This window comes from Taudactylus pleione, unplaced genomic scaffold, assembly GCF_031769625.1.
Source record: "Taudactylus pleione unplaced genomic scaffold, aTauple2 ptg000162l, whole genome shotgun sequence".
NCBI classification, from domain to species: domain Eukaryota; kingdom Metazoa; phylum Chordata; class Amphibia; order Anura; family Myobatrachidae; genus Taudactylus; species Taudactylus pleione.
The window spans coordinates 7,695,222-7,713,211 of NW_028284564.1; the positions used below are offsets into that span (position 1 = coordinate 7,695,222).

The 17,990-nt window shown below is 42.3% G+C and overlaps 1 protein-coding gene across 2 annotated transcripts in view; it reads left to right on the top strand.

The window, feature by feature from the left end:
• The window catches only part of GRAMD2B (GRAM domain containing 2B), a 68,052-nt gene that overhangs the window by 29,921 nt on the left and 20,141 nt on the right, over nt 1–17,990 (top strand). Inside the window, exons 1-6 of one of the 2 annotated variants that reach the window (XM_088475106.1) lie at nt 10,147–10,274; nt 12,354–12,470; nt 13,894–13,972; nt 16,376–16,445; nt 17,395–17,498; nt 17,809–17,904. In XM_088475106.1, coding sequence (XP_088331232.1) covers nt 10,255–10,274; nt 12,354–12,470; nt 13,894–13,972; nt 16,376–16,445; nt 17,395–17,498; nt 17,809–17,904 — 486 coding nt within the window. In that variant the 5' untranslated portion in view covers nt 10,147–10,254. Of the gene's footprint in view, nt 1–10,146; nt 10,275–12,353; nt 12,471–13,893; nt 13,973–16,375; nt 16,446–17,394; nt 17,499–17,808; nt 17,905–17,990 lie in introns of those variants that run through there. The other variant, XM_088475105.1, reaches the window with a different exon arrangement.

The window sequence follows — 17,990 nt, forward strand, 5'->3', positions numbered from 1 at the left end:
AAGGGTGACGGGAAGAGGCAGTGGGTGACAGGAAAGGGTGACGGGAAGAGGCAGTGGGTGACAGGAAAGGGTGACGGGGAGAGGCAGTGGGTGACAGGAAAGGGTGACGGGGAGAGGCAGTGGGCCTCCCCTCCGTCAGTGTCCCGGCCCACCCTGGCTGTAATCTACTCACCTCCAGTGGGATCCTGTCTGTGCGCGCTGAACCTCCTGTCCCATGGCGATGAGCGCCCAGTTGCACTGTAGAAGCTGCTGCTGCGGAGCTGCTACAACGCGGACTCCATACAGCGGGCAGAGTGCATAAAGGTGAAAAATGCAGTCAAACCCTGAAAATGCGGGTTTGGCCGCATTTCTCATATGCACCAAGCTTGGTTGCGGTGGGTAACTCAATCTTCCTTATGGCATTATTCATAGAGGTCTATGGGCTTCTCTCTGTAAAGTGCTGATAGAGGCATCCAACTGGATCCCCTCCCAGCACCCACACGGCGCGTGCGTCCTTCTGCACAGAGGGATGCCAGAGGGGCTTCTGGGTCATAGACCCGGAAGTCCCTCCACTGCAAAGGGTCGCTCTTACCAACAGAGCGGTCCTTTACGGGGATCGTCATGCATACCGGTGTTATCAACGCCGGCATGCATGCAACGACCGACTGAATGCATCGCGAGTGCGATGCGTCTTGCATCCCATCCTGTGTGTGTGTGTGTGTATATGTGTGTGTATATATGTGTATGTATGTATGTATGTATGTATATATGTGTATATATATATATAATATATTTTATTTTCTCATAGAGTATATATTAATATGCATTCAGTTTCTATACCGGGACACCCGGCCATGACCCGCTCTAAGCTCCCTGCGCTGGGGCTCTGACCAGCCGGGACATGCTGAAGTCTTCTTCGCGCAGGCTGGGGCTCCTGTTGGCAGTGTCACCCACTGGCTGCTTCCTCCCGCTGGCTGGGACTCTGACCGGCCGGGACACTTTCTGATCCCGCCATGCTGATGTCACCTTTGCGCTGGCCGTGGGTCACGCGCCCCCAACCCTCTGACATTGTCTGGTCCCCCGTGGCTGTGCAACTGCAACTCACCTGTCAGAGGACCGGTCCGGATCAGATGATCACACGCTGACGCCGGCAGCCGTCAGCTCCCACGAGGACTCCAGGAGTTTGCTCCTCTGCATAACCCAGCCCACCTTGAATGGCCAACCAATCGTGCAGTCGGCCATACACCCAGCACGATGCCCAATATATCTGCAGATATCGCTCAGACATATGTCTGTACACACTGGCCGACCTGCACAAGATATATTGGCCGATCAATTGATCTGCCAGTGTGTATCCAGCTTTAGTCACCATGGGGTATTATGGCTCCTTCCCAGAAACTAGAAGGGAGTGTTGTACTTTACTGCAGTTCATACTTGCCTACCCTCCCGATTCGGCCAGGAGCCTACTGAAAATCGGGTGCCGCTCCCAGGGCCCCAGAAAGGTAGTCAAGCCTTTCGTCGGCCACCGTCCCCTCTGCCCCCCACCCCACCCCTCCTGCTACAAAAGAATACTCCGCAGCGGGGGGGCCAGGAACACGATTCACGCTGAATCGCGTTTTGTCCCCGCCCCCTGCTTCACAATGCCGGTAATCTCGGCCATGCCCACCTGTGATGCCGAACTGGCTGCCCCCTCCCGGAAGGGGCAGCCAGAAAGTCAGCAACCCTGATTTCTGTGAAGGAAGGAATTAGTTTAACTGTAACCCCTTTTATCATCTTTCTCCAAGGCAGCCCCTTTCATTTATTAACTCTTCATATCTCCAGCATTTCTCATTTGTGGTAATCTACAGAATTTGTTATGGTCATGTTTGAAATCCACAATTTGTTTGTTGCTGGGCATACAGTATACAATTATCTGTCCAATCTGGCTAGTTTGGAATGAAAATCTGGTAGTGTATGGGTGCAAATGTCAATCGACCATTTGCTTACAAACACTGGAAAAACAGACAAAAATTGTCATTCAGAAAAATTGGTTAAAACGCACGAATTTAACCAGTTTGGCTTCCCCCCCCCCCCCCCCTCCCGGGAGCCCCTAACCTTATCTACTCCCGCGGCTGTCCGCACCCGGTTTACCTTTGATCGGTATGCCGGGTGACGGACTCCCGGCGTAGGTCTTTTTTTCTTATAAGTTTTCAAATGTTTTAATTTATTTTATATTTTAGTTATTTCTTTTATGATTGGCATGTGTTTTATATTGTAAATTTATTTGTTATAAGGAGTTAATGTAAATTGTCTGATCTTGCAGCTTATGGGTTAATTGCCATGTTCCTTAAGAGCACCTGACTTTGTATAGCTGTAAATGTTAAGTCATAGGAGGTGTAATCGCGTGACATCTGCCCAGTATACTGATCCAATGACAGCACTGATCTGCCACTCAACGATTTACTAAGGAAAAGAGTATTCACTCCTTTGCCTTGTGTCCATTAAGTCATTGCAGTGCACTGTCAGAATTTGTTTTGTAAAGTGTTAGTTTAGTTCTTTTCACCACAGCCTGTAGGAACATACATCGTAAAATACAATTTTATAGGCCTCATTTTATTTTTCGCTTCCTTCCTGCCTAAGCAGTTATCTGTTGATCAAATGGTTTAGAAATAAGGTTATGTTCTCATCCATTTTTCTGAATCGCATATTCACCATTTTTGCTTTATTTTATTTTACAATGTTTAGCTTGTGGTATGTTTTTTTCCATCTTATTTGTATTTTATTTTTTACTTTTATTTGTGCATGTACAGTGCAACCCTTTTATTTTTTTTTATTTTATTTTAATGGGCCTAACGCTGATTATAGAGGGAGGCAGTGTGACTTGCACCTGTATGTGCAGAATGAAAAGCGATGTTTTTGGAAACCTATGTCTAGCTTGATAAGCTGGTACAGCTGAATAAGAAAAATGGAGACCACTCTCTACTTAAACTTTGATATTGGTATGGGATGGCAATGCTCTGGAGCCCAGCGGTCAAAATCCTGACACCGGCATCCCGACAGTGTTAGGATTACTACCGAAAAGTGTTGACATCCTAAGTCTCCCTCCCCGGTGCCTGAACCTAACCTCCCCGCACCCTTAACCCATACTCTCTGGCCTTTTGGCAGCCCACTCTAGTAGGGGACTGCCAGTTCGGTGCAGCAGGGAGGGTGGTGGCGATTTAAGTAGGTGGAGCGGGGGCATGCAGTCTGCATTATAAAGCAGGGGTGGAGCTAAGATGGCACCATTCAGCACAAATCGTGTCAACGCACCATGGACCTCCCACTTTTGAGGGGGGGCGGCCGCCATTTCGGGTGACTTTCCTACTCCTGTGGGGTGCTGGTAGCAGCACTCGATTTACGGGATGCTCCTGGGAGAGTAGGCAAGTATGCTTTAACTTAACAGTTTCCCCCCCCCCTCCTTTAGTGCTTAACCCTCCGCCTAGTGCCTAAACATAACCCCGCTGCTGGTGCCGGGATTCTGGCTGGTATTCTAAACGCCGGCATTTACCGTGTCTGGATACTGAACCTATCCCTATCCCTTAAACATCAATTAACTGATCGTGCTTAATCTGAGTTGAGTAGTGTACACAATAGAATTCTAGTGACACCTATTATTAAGCAATAACAAAAGTCTACTTGTTTTAATTAATAGCAAATTACTAAAACTGTTATTCCCCAGGCCACTATTGTTTGTGCAGATGTGGTCTGGCACAGAAACAAAGGTGGGACCCCTTCATTGCTGCAAATGGAACAGTCTGAAGAATACAGTAGTTGGCAACATTTTAAATTAGTTTTCAGGGACAGGTGTGTGTATATTCTATATAGGCATGTCACATGATGTACTAACTGGCTGAACCTTGATTTATAATGTGTTCTTTTGCATTGAAATACTTTTGAATAAATTAAATAGAAAATAGGATTATGTAGTGGGGAAAACAAGTGTGCAGAATAAGAACTGCAGTTGGTCCGCATTTAAAAATAGGGGCATTTGCTGGAACACCTCCATGGACACATGGGACACTGCCTACACACTGACAGTGGGCACTTATGCTGGAATGCACTCACTGTGTACACTTATGTGGGCGAATACTGGGTACATAGTCTGATTCAGAGATGGATGCAATGACAATATTTTCATGGTTGAGCGATTATCGGTAAAATGTACGTGCTCCTAAGTCACAATACAAATACCACCACAAATCCAAACCCCAGACAGAAATGTCACATACCTTATTCTAATGATAATTGTAGGGATGTCCTCCCCACATCCAACTTTATCAAATTTGCACACATTGATTTGCCTTCATCCAGGGTGTCTTTTCAGAGCCTTTGCTGTAAAATGTTATTATACAATAGATATGTATGACCTGCTGTTGAAAGGTAAATGTGTTTATATACTATAGTGGCCTTTTCAAATTAGCTGTCTTCAGCTGAAAGTATAAATAGCAGCCCATGAAACTGAGGAAGTGTGCTATGACTGCAGGGAACTGCAAATGATTTGCGGCAGGGCGGACCTGTGGTGGGTTGTGAGTGTGACCCCACTCTTCCTGTGATTAGTTGAGTTATGGGACACTGGCATGTCCTGATCCTCCACTTTCTCTGGCCCCTTGTTTAAGATAGCCTGCCCGTCGTTCCTGCAATCATTTTGGATAGTCAAGGTATGTGTCAGCTTTCATTCGAATAGTGTGGATTAATATTATTATTATTATTAATAACGTCATTTGTGGTGTTGCAGGGATTTGTTGGTTTTTTTTTTGTGGCACTGGTTTTTTTAATACAAAAAGTGATGTATACAGATTGTGTCCTTGCTCATCTAGACTCAATACACCATGCAGCGTGGGTCTTTGTGCCAAATATACGTCTAAGATGTGATGCACCAGGAGACTGTGCCGATTAATTTGATGTGACACTTTTAAATCTGTGTGTGACTGTAACGGATGGGATTTGGAGTAGAAAAAAACTTTGCTGATTGAGAGACTAAATTGCACACAGATATACTAGTGACACATCAAATTTATCAGCATAGTCTCCTGGTGCGTCCAAGCCAAATAGCATTGCCACGTAGATGCATTTTCGGGGAAAAAGACGCTCGGCACTAGCAGAGTTTCACGAGTCCAGGGGTGCCGAGAGGGACTGTTTTTGGCGCGAGTGGAGCAAAAGCAAGCGGGGACACATCTGTACTCTAGATTTTGATTTATCTATTTATCCTTGTCGCAACCTATTATGGTACATGTTATAGCAACTGGTCACGATATGAACTACAGACGGAGTATTGGGGGAGATCCTCTAGATCCTGCTTAGCGACAGACCTGAAGGATTCCTCTATGTTGTGTGTGTATAGGTGGGGCCGCGGCATAACTAGGGTCTTTGGCGCCCAGGGCAAGATGAAAAATGGAGCCCCCCACCAAACTGTTTGCGCGTGCGAAAAATATGGGTGTGTCAGCCTGACACATCAGCGTTTCTTGTCACTCTGGGAACGTTCCTTTCCATTCCATATGCACCTTAGTGCCCCAGTAGTAGTGCCCCTTATGCAGTGTAAGTAACTTCACACCTGGAACAAATCATGTTGCAATGCAAGGGGTGGAGATGCATTTATTTTTTATTTATTTATGCAGGGTAAATACTGGCTGCTCTTTACATCTAGCCCCTAAATGCTGAACAGCTTTATTTTTACACTGCAGTTTATATTTTCGTTTGGGGACACCCCTCCCAAATTTAGATCTCTCTCCACATTTTAAATCTGCCCCATCTGCAGTGTAACGTGGTTTTACCAAGGTGTAAAATGACTTGTATGACTTACTTTTTTTTTTTTTTTTTTGAGTTGCTCCCAACTTAAGGTGGGCACACACTGCACAGCTACTGTATATCTGCAGATCGAGTGATGCATACACACTGAACGACCATCATCTGCTCTTGGCCGCGGGCTTCGCTGGCCGGGGGGCATGTGTACGGGCGGTCACTGGCTGATGGACTGCAGATATATCTGCCATCGGCTGTACAGCACAGCTGACGCGATATGTCTCTGAATGGTGTCATTCAGACATATCGCTGGTAAACACTGGCCGACGGGCACCAGATGTATTGGCCGATTAACTGATCGGTCAATAGATCTCAGTTTGTACCCAGCTTTAGAAACAGACTATAAAGTGCATAATTGTTTCTCATGTTTGCAAGAAATTGCAAATAAAAACTAGTACTACATGAAACTTCTCATTTTTAGAAGATCCCAATCTTCCGCATTCCACCCATTACCTAGTGAATTGGGCAGGATGGGGAGATAATTGTCGGGAATCGTGGCTCCATATGGATGGGGATAAATGACTCAATCATGCCATTTAGTCCCACCTCCTTGTGGACCTGCAATCGCCCAAGTTTGATGGGGCGGGGCCTAATGTCATAGAAGCATGGCCCCACCTCCCGAAGTGCCCTGATGCGTCTTCTCTCCGGGCTTCTCCCAGAGAGGACATATAAAAAGTAGGCAAGTATGATTGTCTGCCAAATGTATTAATTTTCAGGTGCTAGACCCAATAATTATAATTCCTTATCGCCGCTATTCGTGGCAATGAGAAATTAAGAGTCACCAAGATGTATTAAAAAGCACATCTAGGGACCGGGGCTCCGAAAGGAGCCCATTCCTGCGATGTGATAGAGGTAAATCGTTACTGGAAGGTATCGTTAATGGAATTCCTTCAATTTCTTTCAGGATGCAGCACGCCTGCGTATGCGCGGTCTGCTGATCACTCATACGCAGGCGACCATTGCCAGGAACGATGCCATAAGATCCCTCTCCCTGTGATATCTGCTAAGAGTAGCTCATCAGCAACTGCGTCTAACGCCATCTTCCGATGGTGTTTGCTGTCAGAACCAAGCTTCAGAATGCTGCTTTTGTAGTTGAAAATGGGGGGACAGCAGCAGTTATTGCCTGATATGTGCTGCAGTCCCCTGTACAAAATGTTAATATTATTTTTGGATGCTACCTAACAACAGGTGTGTTAGGGGTATATCCTCCAAACATTCTTTGATAAATGTGCTCTTCTGTGTGGACAGTATATAGAGAATATAGAGGACCTTTACTTGCTGGCCACTCTACTCCCGTGTCTCTCTGATTTCCCAGAAGCTGTGTAAATTCAGAGCTGCCATTGTTAAGTGAGTTCTCTGTTCAGTTTACAATTAAATGTCTTGTAAGTAAAATGATCCTGGTATTACTGCGGCCCTAAATACTACTGTCAAATAAAAATAAATTGCTCCAACAGTTTCCTGATTACCAATAAAGATGCAATAAATTATTGCAGAAGGAGTTGCCCTCTTTTGATAATAGGCACTTAATGGTAATGTGCTTCTAATAAGCCTGCTTTAGTTAGTCTCTACCTGCACATCTCCACACTGCCGGTTTCTCACATTCCTCTTTGTTCAGTCAAATCAGAGGGGACCATTTTTGAATAGTCAATTATTTAAGCAGTTATCAAAGTTTACTTATTTCACCAAAGTTTATTTTGCAAAGGGGTGAAGTCTTAGATATATATTGTGATTTTTCACAATACACTGAATATACAATTTATTATAGCCACTGTATATCTACTTTTCATGTAAGCTGTGGCATAGTTCACTTGTCTACTGTATGTAACCAGGTGTGTGTGTGGTATGTAAAACAATTTCTAGACTGCTATTTTAAGTGACTGGTATTTGTGTGGGTGTGGGGGGGGTTTTTTTTTTTTTTTAATGTCTTTTCTACAACTTTCATACTTTTTCTGTGAGGGGAATGTGCATCTTACTACCTAAAACAGCAGCTACCTAATATTCTAATGTAGCCTCAGCTTGCAGGAGATTTTAAGTCTCATTTATTACTACTACTGCCTACGTAATGTGGAATGTGCTGTGAACATTAAAAGCATGTTTAAAATTGTTAAATGTACAGTCTCTAGCATGTGTTGGTGCTGTAAAAGGATTTTACAAATTCAATACATCCTTATGGGTCACACCAGTGTTACTGCATATGTTACGAACTGAAGCAAGCTCTACCCATATATTATATATCTAATATATCACTCAATAATGGTACAGGGTCGCATATTGGATATAGAGCAATCCATTCCAAGAGGCTCCACCAGAGAAGACCAGTACACTGTATTCGAAGTGCAAATAATTTTACTCTCCACAAAGAATTTTATTTTATAGCAGCACAATATTCAGCAGCATGTTTGAGATCTTCAACATATCATACATAGGGCCCCATTTACAAACGAAGTATAACCCCTTTAGCGCTTGCTAAAGGGGTTATACCATTTTGCTGTATTTAGTAAACAGCGGTAATCTTAGATTACCGCTGTTTGCATAGCATCGCTCTCACCATCTTTTAGATGGCGAGAGCGTTGCGGGCCCCATTGCCGGCAATGGAGACCCGGCGGTGCCTTTCCGGCTTCAACGAAGCCTTCCAAGCACTGCCGGGTCTCCCTGTCATGCACATGCGCAGACGGACCGTCGCGCATGCGCATGACCCTGAAGCCCCGTCGCTGGCAGCGTTAGGCTGCCAGCAGCCCAGCAGAGGACCTCGACGAGTATTCCGCTGGACTTCGCGGGTCCTCGCCGGAGGGGTAAGTATTACTAAATACCAGTGGAATTTTCGTTTGTATCACAATGATACTAAACGAAAATTGCCACTGGTATTTCACTTCGTTTGTAAATGGGGCTCAAAATCATCCTGTATGGTCATCTCTTAGGTTGATCATCATACCCAATGTGTAATCCCAGTCCCAACAGCTGTTTCGGTGTTAAGTCATCAGGGGAGCAGCAATATTAAAGCGCATGTGCAGCCATTATATACATATACCCCAATCAACCTAATAGTGCTCACATGTCCGGTCGCATGGAGACAGTCTGCGTCCACCGGAACACAAGGACACGTGCAGCAGCATCGGAGTGCGCCAGTCAAACACTGGAGATGTCCGCTCGAAGTGATGCTGGTGGCACATCCACAGCGTCCGTGCTGCCCGGTCAACCACACTATTGTCCGGCTGGCCCAAAAAATTACGCAACCTATCCCCATAGTGACCGACATATACAGAAGTACATAAGCATAAATACAGAAATACCTACATATAAAACACCATACTCTATTAACATATTAGAAACACAAATACAACGGTGTGAGCACTGACTCCTCCTCGCTTAATACACCCCTGACCAACAGTAAAGCATCCTGAGACCAGTCATGTGCGGGGTTGCTTCTCAGCCAAGGAGTGGGCTCACTCACGATTCTGCCTAAAAACACAGCAATGAATAAAGAATGGTACCAAAACATCCTCCAAGAGCAACTTCTCCCAACCATCCAAGAACAGTTTGGTGACAAACAATGCCTTTTCCAGCATGATGGAGCACCTTGCCATAAGGCAAAAGTGATAACTAAGTGGTTCAGGGAACAAAACATCTACATTTTGGGTCCATGGCCAGGAAACTCCCCAGACCTTAATCCCATTGAGAACTTGTGGTCAATCCTCAAGAGGCGGGTGGTCAAACAAAAACCCACAAATTGTGACAAACTCCAAGCATTGATTAGGCAAGAATGGGCGGCCATCAGTCGGTATGTGGCCCAGAAGTTGATTGACAGCATGCCAGGGCGAATTGCAGAGGTCTTGAAAACTGCAAATAATGACACTTTGCATAAACTTAATGTAATTGTCAATAAAAGCCTTTGACACTTTTGAAATGCTTGTAATTTTACTTCAGTATACCATAGTAACATCTGACAAAAAGATCTAAAAACACTGAAGCAGCAAACTTTGTGAAAACCAATACTTGTCATTCTCTCAACTTTTGGCCATGGCTGTACACTGTCCTGGTTTTATTGTAATATTGTACTGAACATATTCTTCTTTTCAATGCACTGTGTAGTGCATCATCAGTTCAAACTGTCCCAGAGACTTGCATGCTGCATTACAGCGTGTGTCGGGCAGCATTTTTCTTAGGTGATTAGCAGACATGTGATCTAGTTACATAGAGGAATAAGGTGTTTGATGTTACTGAGTCACATTCTCCTGGACAACTTCCTCTTATGTCATCTCTTATATAGCCAGTATACATCAGGCGCTGTTAGTAGCTGCATTTACATTGAGGAGGGGCAAGCTGAAGGTAAGAGCTGCATACAGTATTATGCCTCTTCCAATTCATTCACTGTAGGACTGACTGGGAGCTCTGTCAGCAGGAATCAGAGGACATGGAACTTATCACAGATATCCGTAAAACACTTGGGTTAAGTTATAAATGTTCCATACTTTAGGAAGGTAAGTTAAACTGTGCTTCCAAGAATACATTTTCTATCATATATAGAATGAAGCCTTTTAAATAGGTTTATGGTTTAGGTTTGTTTTAAAGGACTTAGTGTGTGGTTTTTAAATTGTAAACATTTTTATTGTTTCTTTACTTTCTATTTTCTTAGTACATAGTTTTTTTTACAGCTATTTTTTTAGAAAATAGTTTTTTTCACATGCGGTTTAAATTGATAGGTCTTTGGAATAACACAATTGGTCAAAGAACGTCTGATCTCCTGTAGAGCAGTGTTCCTCACCCCTGATCCTCAGGACCCCTGACAGTCCACATTTTCCAGACCACCCAGCAGATGCACAGCTCTCATTTTAGAGATCTACAGGTGACCTGGAAAACGTTAACTGTTTGTGGCCCTGAGGATAGAGTTTGTGAACCACTACTGTAGTGTGATGTATGGTGTTTTTTTTTTTTTTTTTTTTTTACTTTCTCATCATAGTCTGTATTTACAACTCCTCCTCTTGCTGCAAATGTGTTTGCAGGTGTAATAGAAACGTTTGTGTAGTTTATTGAATGATTTTTCTCTTTGAGCTTCTAGTTATCTAGAAATTTTGAGTTTAAAACAGTTTGTGTTCTACATAAGCTTTAAGATGGTAGCGTTTTGTATGTGTGGTGTTTGCCATTTTATTATCTGAGTGAAAGCTCTTTTATCCACATGGACGATTTATTTGGGGGGAAAAAATCATTTTACTTTAAGTTATGATCAGCATTACTAAATGTTTTTGTTTACTCTGATAATTTATAGTGGAATTTAAGTCTGTAGATCTAAATTACAATACCTCCTTAAACCATCCAGCATGACTATACCTCAGAATAAAAATTTTTTGCAATTCCAATAAAATTTTGCCATGTTAAGTAAAGTTTGTGCTTTTTGTTCTCAACACTGATCACTTCAAATCATACTACTGAATTGAATATGTTGGATAAAGAGAACACTGTTATCACACTCTTGGCTAAGGGTCATGTTGGCAAAACTTATGGGGTCAACTGTTACATATGTAGTTCATACTTGCTAAGGGCCACGAAAAGCATTAGTGGACTGTCCTTTCTATGCCCCCTATTGCTAGTACTGTTTTTCTGTTTTTGTTTGCTTTTCTGGAAAGGGCTGCCGCAGTGGTTCCAAAACTTTAATTACTGCACCTTATAGTATTGGTGTTTTCTTTAGCAGACTTAGGCAAAACTTTCATAATTGAATAATTTTTGCAGAATTCCTCATTAAGTAATTTGTGCCTAATGTGTCACCCTGATGTTGAATTTTGTGGTGGGGGACAGGGTTGTGCAACGGTTTGTCCATTTATTCTAGGAAGTACAAAACCACTGCTGGTGGCTACCAGTCATATTGACCATAAATAATTTTATTTGGTCCTGGACCCCCAAATTATGTCACCCCTGCAAGTGCCTCACGGCACCCAGTTTGGGAACTGGCGTATTTGACACTCCTATCCAGTACTGACCTGATGTTCTGGGACAACAATGAAGTTTCATTTCACCCATGCATACTTTGTTTGTTCTTTTGATATGCACGTTGTAAAAGATGTGCAAAATGGGTAAACCTTTCCTTATTACGGCTTATGCACATTTGATGGAAATGTAATGTGTGGTTTTTGAACCTTCATCTCTGTAAAAGGAGATCGGCACTTCCCATTTAGGATTCCTAAAAATGTATCATATGACTTTAAATTTGCATGTTTGCCCTCTAACACCCAAATTTATGTTTTGTGATGAACATAGGAATGGGCTGTAAGGTTTTGTATCCTCTATAGCACAAGTTCTCAAACTCTGTCTTCAGGACAACCAAACGGTGCATGTTTTCCAGGTCTCTAAACAGAATCGCAAGTGAAATAATTAGCTCCACCTGTGGATCTTTTAAAAAATGTGTCAGTGAGTAATGAATTCACCTGTGCTCCTGCTGGGTGACCTGGAAAACGTGACCTGTGTGGGGTCCTGAGGACAGAGTTTGAGAACCACTGCTCTATAGCACCGCACTGTTTGGCCATGAGGATGTATAGATTATCATTTTTACTTTTCATTTTTGTTAGCTCTGAAACTGAGAATGGGATCGATGAAAAGAAGGTTACTAAGCTGTATACTGTTCCTCAAGTGGTGATCAATGATGCAGAATCTATTGAAACTCGGCAAAAATTACCCCATTTAAGGTAAAAAGGAGCACCTTATGCTATTTTATTATGGAGGCTTGGGATTTACTGTTTTCTGATCATTTGTTTACATTGATAGCAAAGCAGGCAAGTAACCAGAAATGAGGAGGGGGGGTTGTGGTGTTTGTGACCTCTCCACCAGCAGTGGCTATTCAGCTGCCTGGGCCATATTTCTGAAGAATGCACTGGACACTGGGTCAGACCCTGCAATGGATGCAAGCTCCCTTGGACTAAAGCACCGCACACCCTGCACCCATTGTACATAACCACCACATCAAAGGCTTCTTTAAAGTCTTACGTGGAAGCTGGGATGGCGGCAGATGTTTAACACAAATGATGTAATATTTACAAAGTATTTGTAATGCCAGGTTTCATTCCTTTTTTTTTTTTGTTTGTTTTTTTGTCTTAAACATAATCGGCCATTGTTATATCTTCAGTGCAAGGTTGCTTCCTGTGTTGCCACTGAAACAATAGGTAGCATACATTTCATATGCTTGCAGTTAAATCAAATGCATCAAATTATCACTTTAATCTACTATTAAATCTACATTTCCTAGGATATAATAGACTGCAGGATGGTATTAGAATCATTCTACATAGGCTGATTATTATTCCATTTACTGCAGATCACCGCAGCATAGGTAGATGAACAGTATTGGATCTGCACATCGCAAACATAAGCATTTAGCTTATGAGCTTCCTCCTGAAGTGAGCACATACCGTAATACTGATACTCTAATCTGTTAGCCCATCATGACTGTGCTCTTGAAAGCTGCCATTATCTCCTTCTAATGGACCATGACATCAAGTAAAACTCCATAAATGTGGCACATAACTTATAAACCTGTTTTACCGTACGCGGATGGCAAGAGTCGCTTATACACAGTCCTCATGCGGAATGAAAAGATATATCTTGTACAGCCTACCATGTTCTACCTCCAATAGGTATAGGATCGAAGTACTTTATCTTCACTTTAAAAAAATCAATATGATGAAGTTGCATCACTTCCTTATAGTACATTGCCGGATGCCCAATTGTCCCCTGTAATTGGCAAGCTCTGAGCACTGACCTGGAATGCAAACCTCCATTGATCAGTGCTGCTCTGTTCTATCTAATGATGGGTAGAGCCAAAACAGCAGCTCTAAAGCTTCAGTTGGCGCTTGCTTACAACCAGTCTCCAGAAAGAGTATTTTATAGTGTGTGTGTGTGTGTCATTCATTGTAACCTGAATCTGGTACACTTTTAATACAGCTGAAACCTAGGTGTATTATAAAATAACTAGCTATTGCAAGCAATTGAATTCTCAAATCCCTTTCTGTAAAGACGTGCACACACATTCTATTAATATCTCGTCCAAGCACTGTCCTTTTAGTATGCTATGATGACAAGATCATTAATTTGTGATTTCCGCCCGCTTTAAAGGTCAAAGACGAATGATTCCTCTTTAGTCCTCGACATGAAGAATGAGCTGAAGCTTGAAAGGAAAAAATCCACCAGTCAGGTACAGTAGGAATACTTTTTATGTTAAATTGGTAAAGTATGTATGTTCGTAGACTGATTTGTAATTTTAATTGTCTAGCACTGTTTCTAATAATACAGAATACAAACACAAATGTTAGATTTGTAAATTAATCAACATGTTCTACATTGCATGTAACTTAAGGTGCCCATACGCGTTGCGATATAGCAGCTGATCCGACGGATTGGTCCGATATTGCTGCTATATCGTACAGTGTGTGGGCATGATATCAGACAGAGCGTGCTCCCGTGGGGTCATACATCGTACCTCCAGATCTTACTGCATGTTCACTTGATCTGGGTATGCGATGTACGATCCCATGCAGTGCCATGCGCGTGGAGGAGGGGGTGCCGGCATGTCGGGCAGCGGATCGCTCTGTGTGGGGGGACCGCCCGATATGTCGGTTGTTGGATCGCAGGTCGCGTCGCAAGGTGTATTTCGCACCGTGTATGGGCGGCTTTAGTTTGTCTATTAATGGTTATTTATAGAACATCTACATATTACACAGCTCCATACAGAAAGAATACGTAACTATTTCCAGAAGCGAGTTAACTTACCTGTATGCCATTGGGCTATGGGAGGAAATCGGAATGTCCAGAGGAAACCCTCACAAATCTGGGGAGAACATATAAATTCCACATACAGCCACAGTTTTGGACATTTTAGATATGTAAAGAGGTCTTGTTTTGTCCTGCAAAAAGCTTAATTCACACATTTTTCTTCTGCTTTTCCTCAGTTTCAGTTTTTGGACACTTTTTTTTTTATAATGTATATACCGATATTAGATCCTGTAATGTAATACACTTTGAACTACTTTCCTCTGGGAACCATTTACCACTCTGTTTTTCCAAGTGGTAGGCTGTACAAAGTGCATTGCCAAAGGATTAATGATTTCTATGACAATAAACTTTCATCCTTGTGTGCTTCATGTAGCAGTCAAAAAAATTAATTTCTGCAAGTTAGACTGTAGGTTTGCAGCCAAGTAAGCTGAAGTACACCTGAAAAACCTACCCCACGGTCCAAACTGTGACAGTCTGTGTGTATATAACTACAGTATGGCGTTTAGCTAGTGAGCAACCTGATCAAACATCGTTTTGTTTAAACAAAGGTTTAAACACACGTGATGCTCAAATAGCAGTTGAGTACATAAAACATTTTCACGTCATTAGTGCTGTATGAAAACAAGAGACCCTGGTAGTGGTAGCACACTTTGCAGTAACCCGTTCACTGAGGCTTAATTAGAATCTGTGACCTTGCTTCTCTTGTAATGTGTCCTAGGTCTAGAGTTACAAAGTGGCCGGCTTTGACCCCAAAATGTAAACTGACAATATTAAGTGTAAAACAAGGTATGTTTTTGCATTTTTAGAATATTGCCATTTTAAATTTTGGGGTAAAAACGAGCTTTGCAAAGAGCATAATCCAAGTATTGAGCTAAAGTCAAAATAGATGACCATCTAACAAGGACTGTCATAGAGTGAACAGCTATTTCAGCAAAAAACCCACTGCGTGTTAGGAATTTTGCATCTTTTATTTAGTTTGTTTATCCACACAAACAACCTTTCAGAACACTGAATTTTATGTAAGGATTCACATATTTGGATATCAAATTGTATTATGAAAATTGTAGCTATGTGCTGTGATACAAGATTAGATTACAGGGTTGATTCTGCGCTCAGAGTAAAGCAAAAAAAGGACAAACCATGTTGCAATGCAAAGGGGTCCAAATTCAATTTATTTATTTGGAATGTAGTTATTATCCCGGTTGTCTGGATGCTGGCGCTCAGAATTCCGGCGCTCTAATCCCGACACATGTCAGAATCCCGTAGCTGGCATCCCGACAATAAGTATTTGGGTCAGGGGGAGGGGGGTTTAGGTTTAGGCTGTGGGGGGGGGGGAGGGTTAGGATTAGGCTGCAAGGGGGGTAGGTTAGGAGATTGGTAGAATACTTACCTCCTTCTGTCGGCGTTGTGGAACACGGGATATCGTCATCAGGATTCTTATCGCTGGGATCCTGACCACCGCCATCCCGTACCCAACTCCATTTTCGGAGGTTTGATCGCATTTTTGCCTTTTGATTCATCCCGTCCTAAGTGAGATGGGATGAAATATGTTTTACAGATGGGAGAAAGGTATGTTGTAATGAGGAAGGGTCAAACTGGTTGGAAGGTTTAATGATAGACTTGTATATATGATAAGGTAAAGGGAGCCAAGCTGAAACTCATTGCTAGTATAGGACTTATGTAATGTGTGAGGTTTTTATGGCCGTTTTCTGTCTGGTTCCTTTTTTGTTGTTAATGCCTGGAAACTATAATGGAAAAAAATAATCTTTCCCTGATCTTTATCATGTGGAGAAGGTACTTATTTGTGTTTAACTTTTTCCATTAGTTCTTGAAGGCCAATGCACATTTCCATAAGCTGTTTAAGGATGTTCCAAAGGATGAGTCGTTAAAAGAAAGTGAGTATATAATAATCCATAATAGCAACTGTGCCACTTGCACTCCTTCCCCAATTTTTATTATAGCATTCAAGATCAAATAAATGTAGCTATGACACTTCCCCTCTCACAAATAACATTTTTAGTTTTTGTTTTGTTTTGTAAACATGAGTACAAAATAGTGGTTGCTCATAGCAGCTTAATGGTTTTTCACAGGTGATTGTAAAGTGAGGGGTTTACTCTGCACTACAGAAAAAAAAAAATTTCCCTCCAGCACACTACAAAAAGGCTTGAACACTACATGATAATTGAAATCCAGAGATCTTCGTTGCATATATTTACAAATGCATTATTAAGCACCGGGCCGCGTCAAGGCTCCTCTGTACCAGTGTCCCTAATGCTACATAATAATAGTGTCCAATCTGGGTCATGATTGCAGTTTTTTTTTTTTTTTTCCTGTAGTCCAGAGTAACCCCCTCCCTTTACAAGCACCTGTGAAAAACCATTAAGCTGATATGAGCAACCACTATTTTGTATTGCTGTTCTAAGAGGCATAAATGGGGCCAGCATTGGGAGAGTGTGCTGGTTCCTGTAGTGCTATTTGGAGGTTTCTGGGGTACCTCCTAGGTGAGTTGGCTCTCAACTTAAATTCTTTTTCTTGCCACTGTTTTGCTGCCACTCACTCTCATGTATGATCAATAGGGCACAGCTTCTCAAACTCTGTCCTCAGGACCCCAAACAGTGCATGTTTTCCAGGTCTCCTCACAGAATCACAAGTTAGATATTCGCTCCACCTGTGGATCTTTTAAAATGTGTCAGTGAGTAATGACTACACCTGTGCACCTGCTGGGTGACCTGCACAACGTGAACTGTGTAGGGTCCTGAGGACCGAGTTTGAGACTAGGGTATGTGATTATAAGTCTATCCTGTATTACTTACATGGTGGTAACATGTTTTCTGTTTTTGCTAGGTTTTAACTGTGCATTGCAGAAAGAAATCCTTTATCAAGGGAAGTTGTACATTTCAGAAAATTGGATTTGTTTCCATTCCAAGGTCTTTGGGAAGGATACAAAGGTGTGTACTACTCTGTTCTAGTATAGTTCACAGACTAATGAGTGGTGGTTACCAATCTAAACTCTCACTACGATCAGAAAAAGAGACCAGATCTTATGGGGGAGGGGAATACATTAACTTGTATAGAAACACATTTTCAGAAGCAATATATATTGCATGGTAAAGAGCATTTCAGCGATCATAGAGAAGTCCTATTAAAGAATATTTAATTTTGAGTCTTCACTGTTGCCTGAGTGAGCTATAGAACTGCATATTATTGAAACTCTTGCTTCATGTGCAATGCTACAGGCTATCATATGTTTGTTTTCAGATTAGCATCCCAGCTATTGCTGTAACGGTGGTCAAGAAATCCAAAATTGCCTTGCTCTTGCCAAATGCCCTGGTCATTGCTACAGTAACTGATAGGGTGAGTGACTTGTGGTTTGCTCATTATTGTCGGCCCCTAATGTTTTTTGTTTTGTTTTTTAATTACAACAACAAGGAAACCAGCAT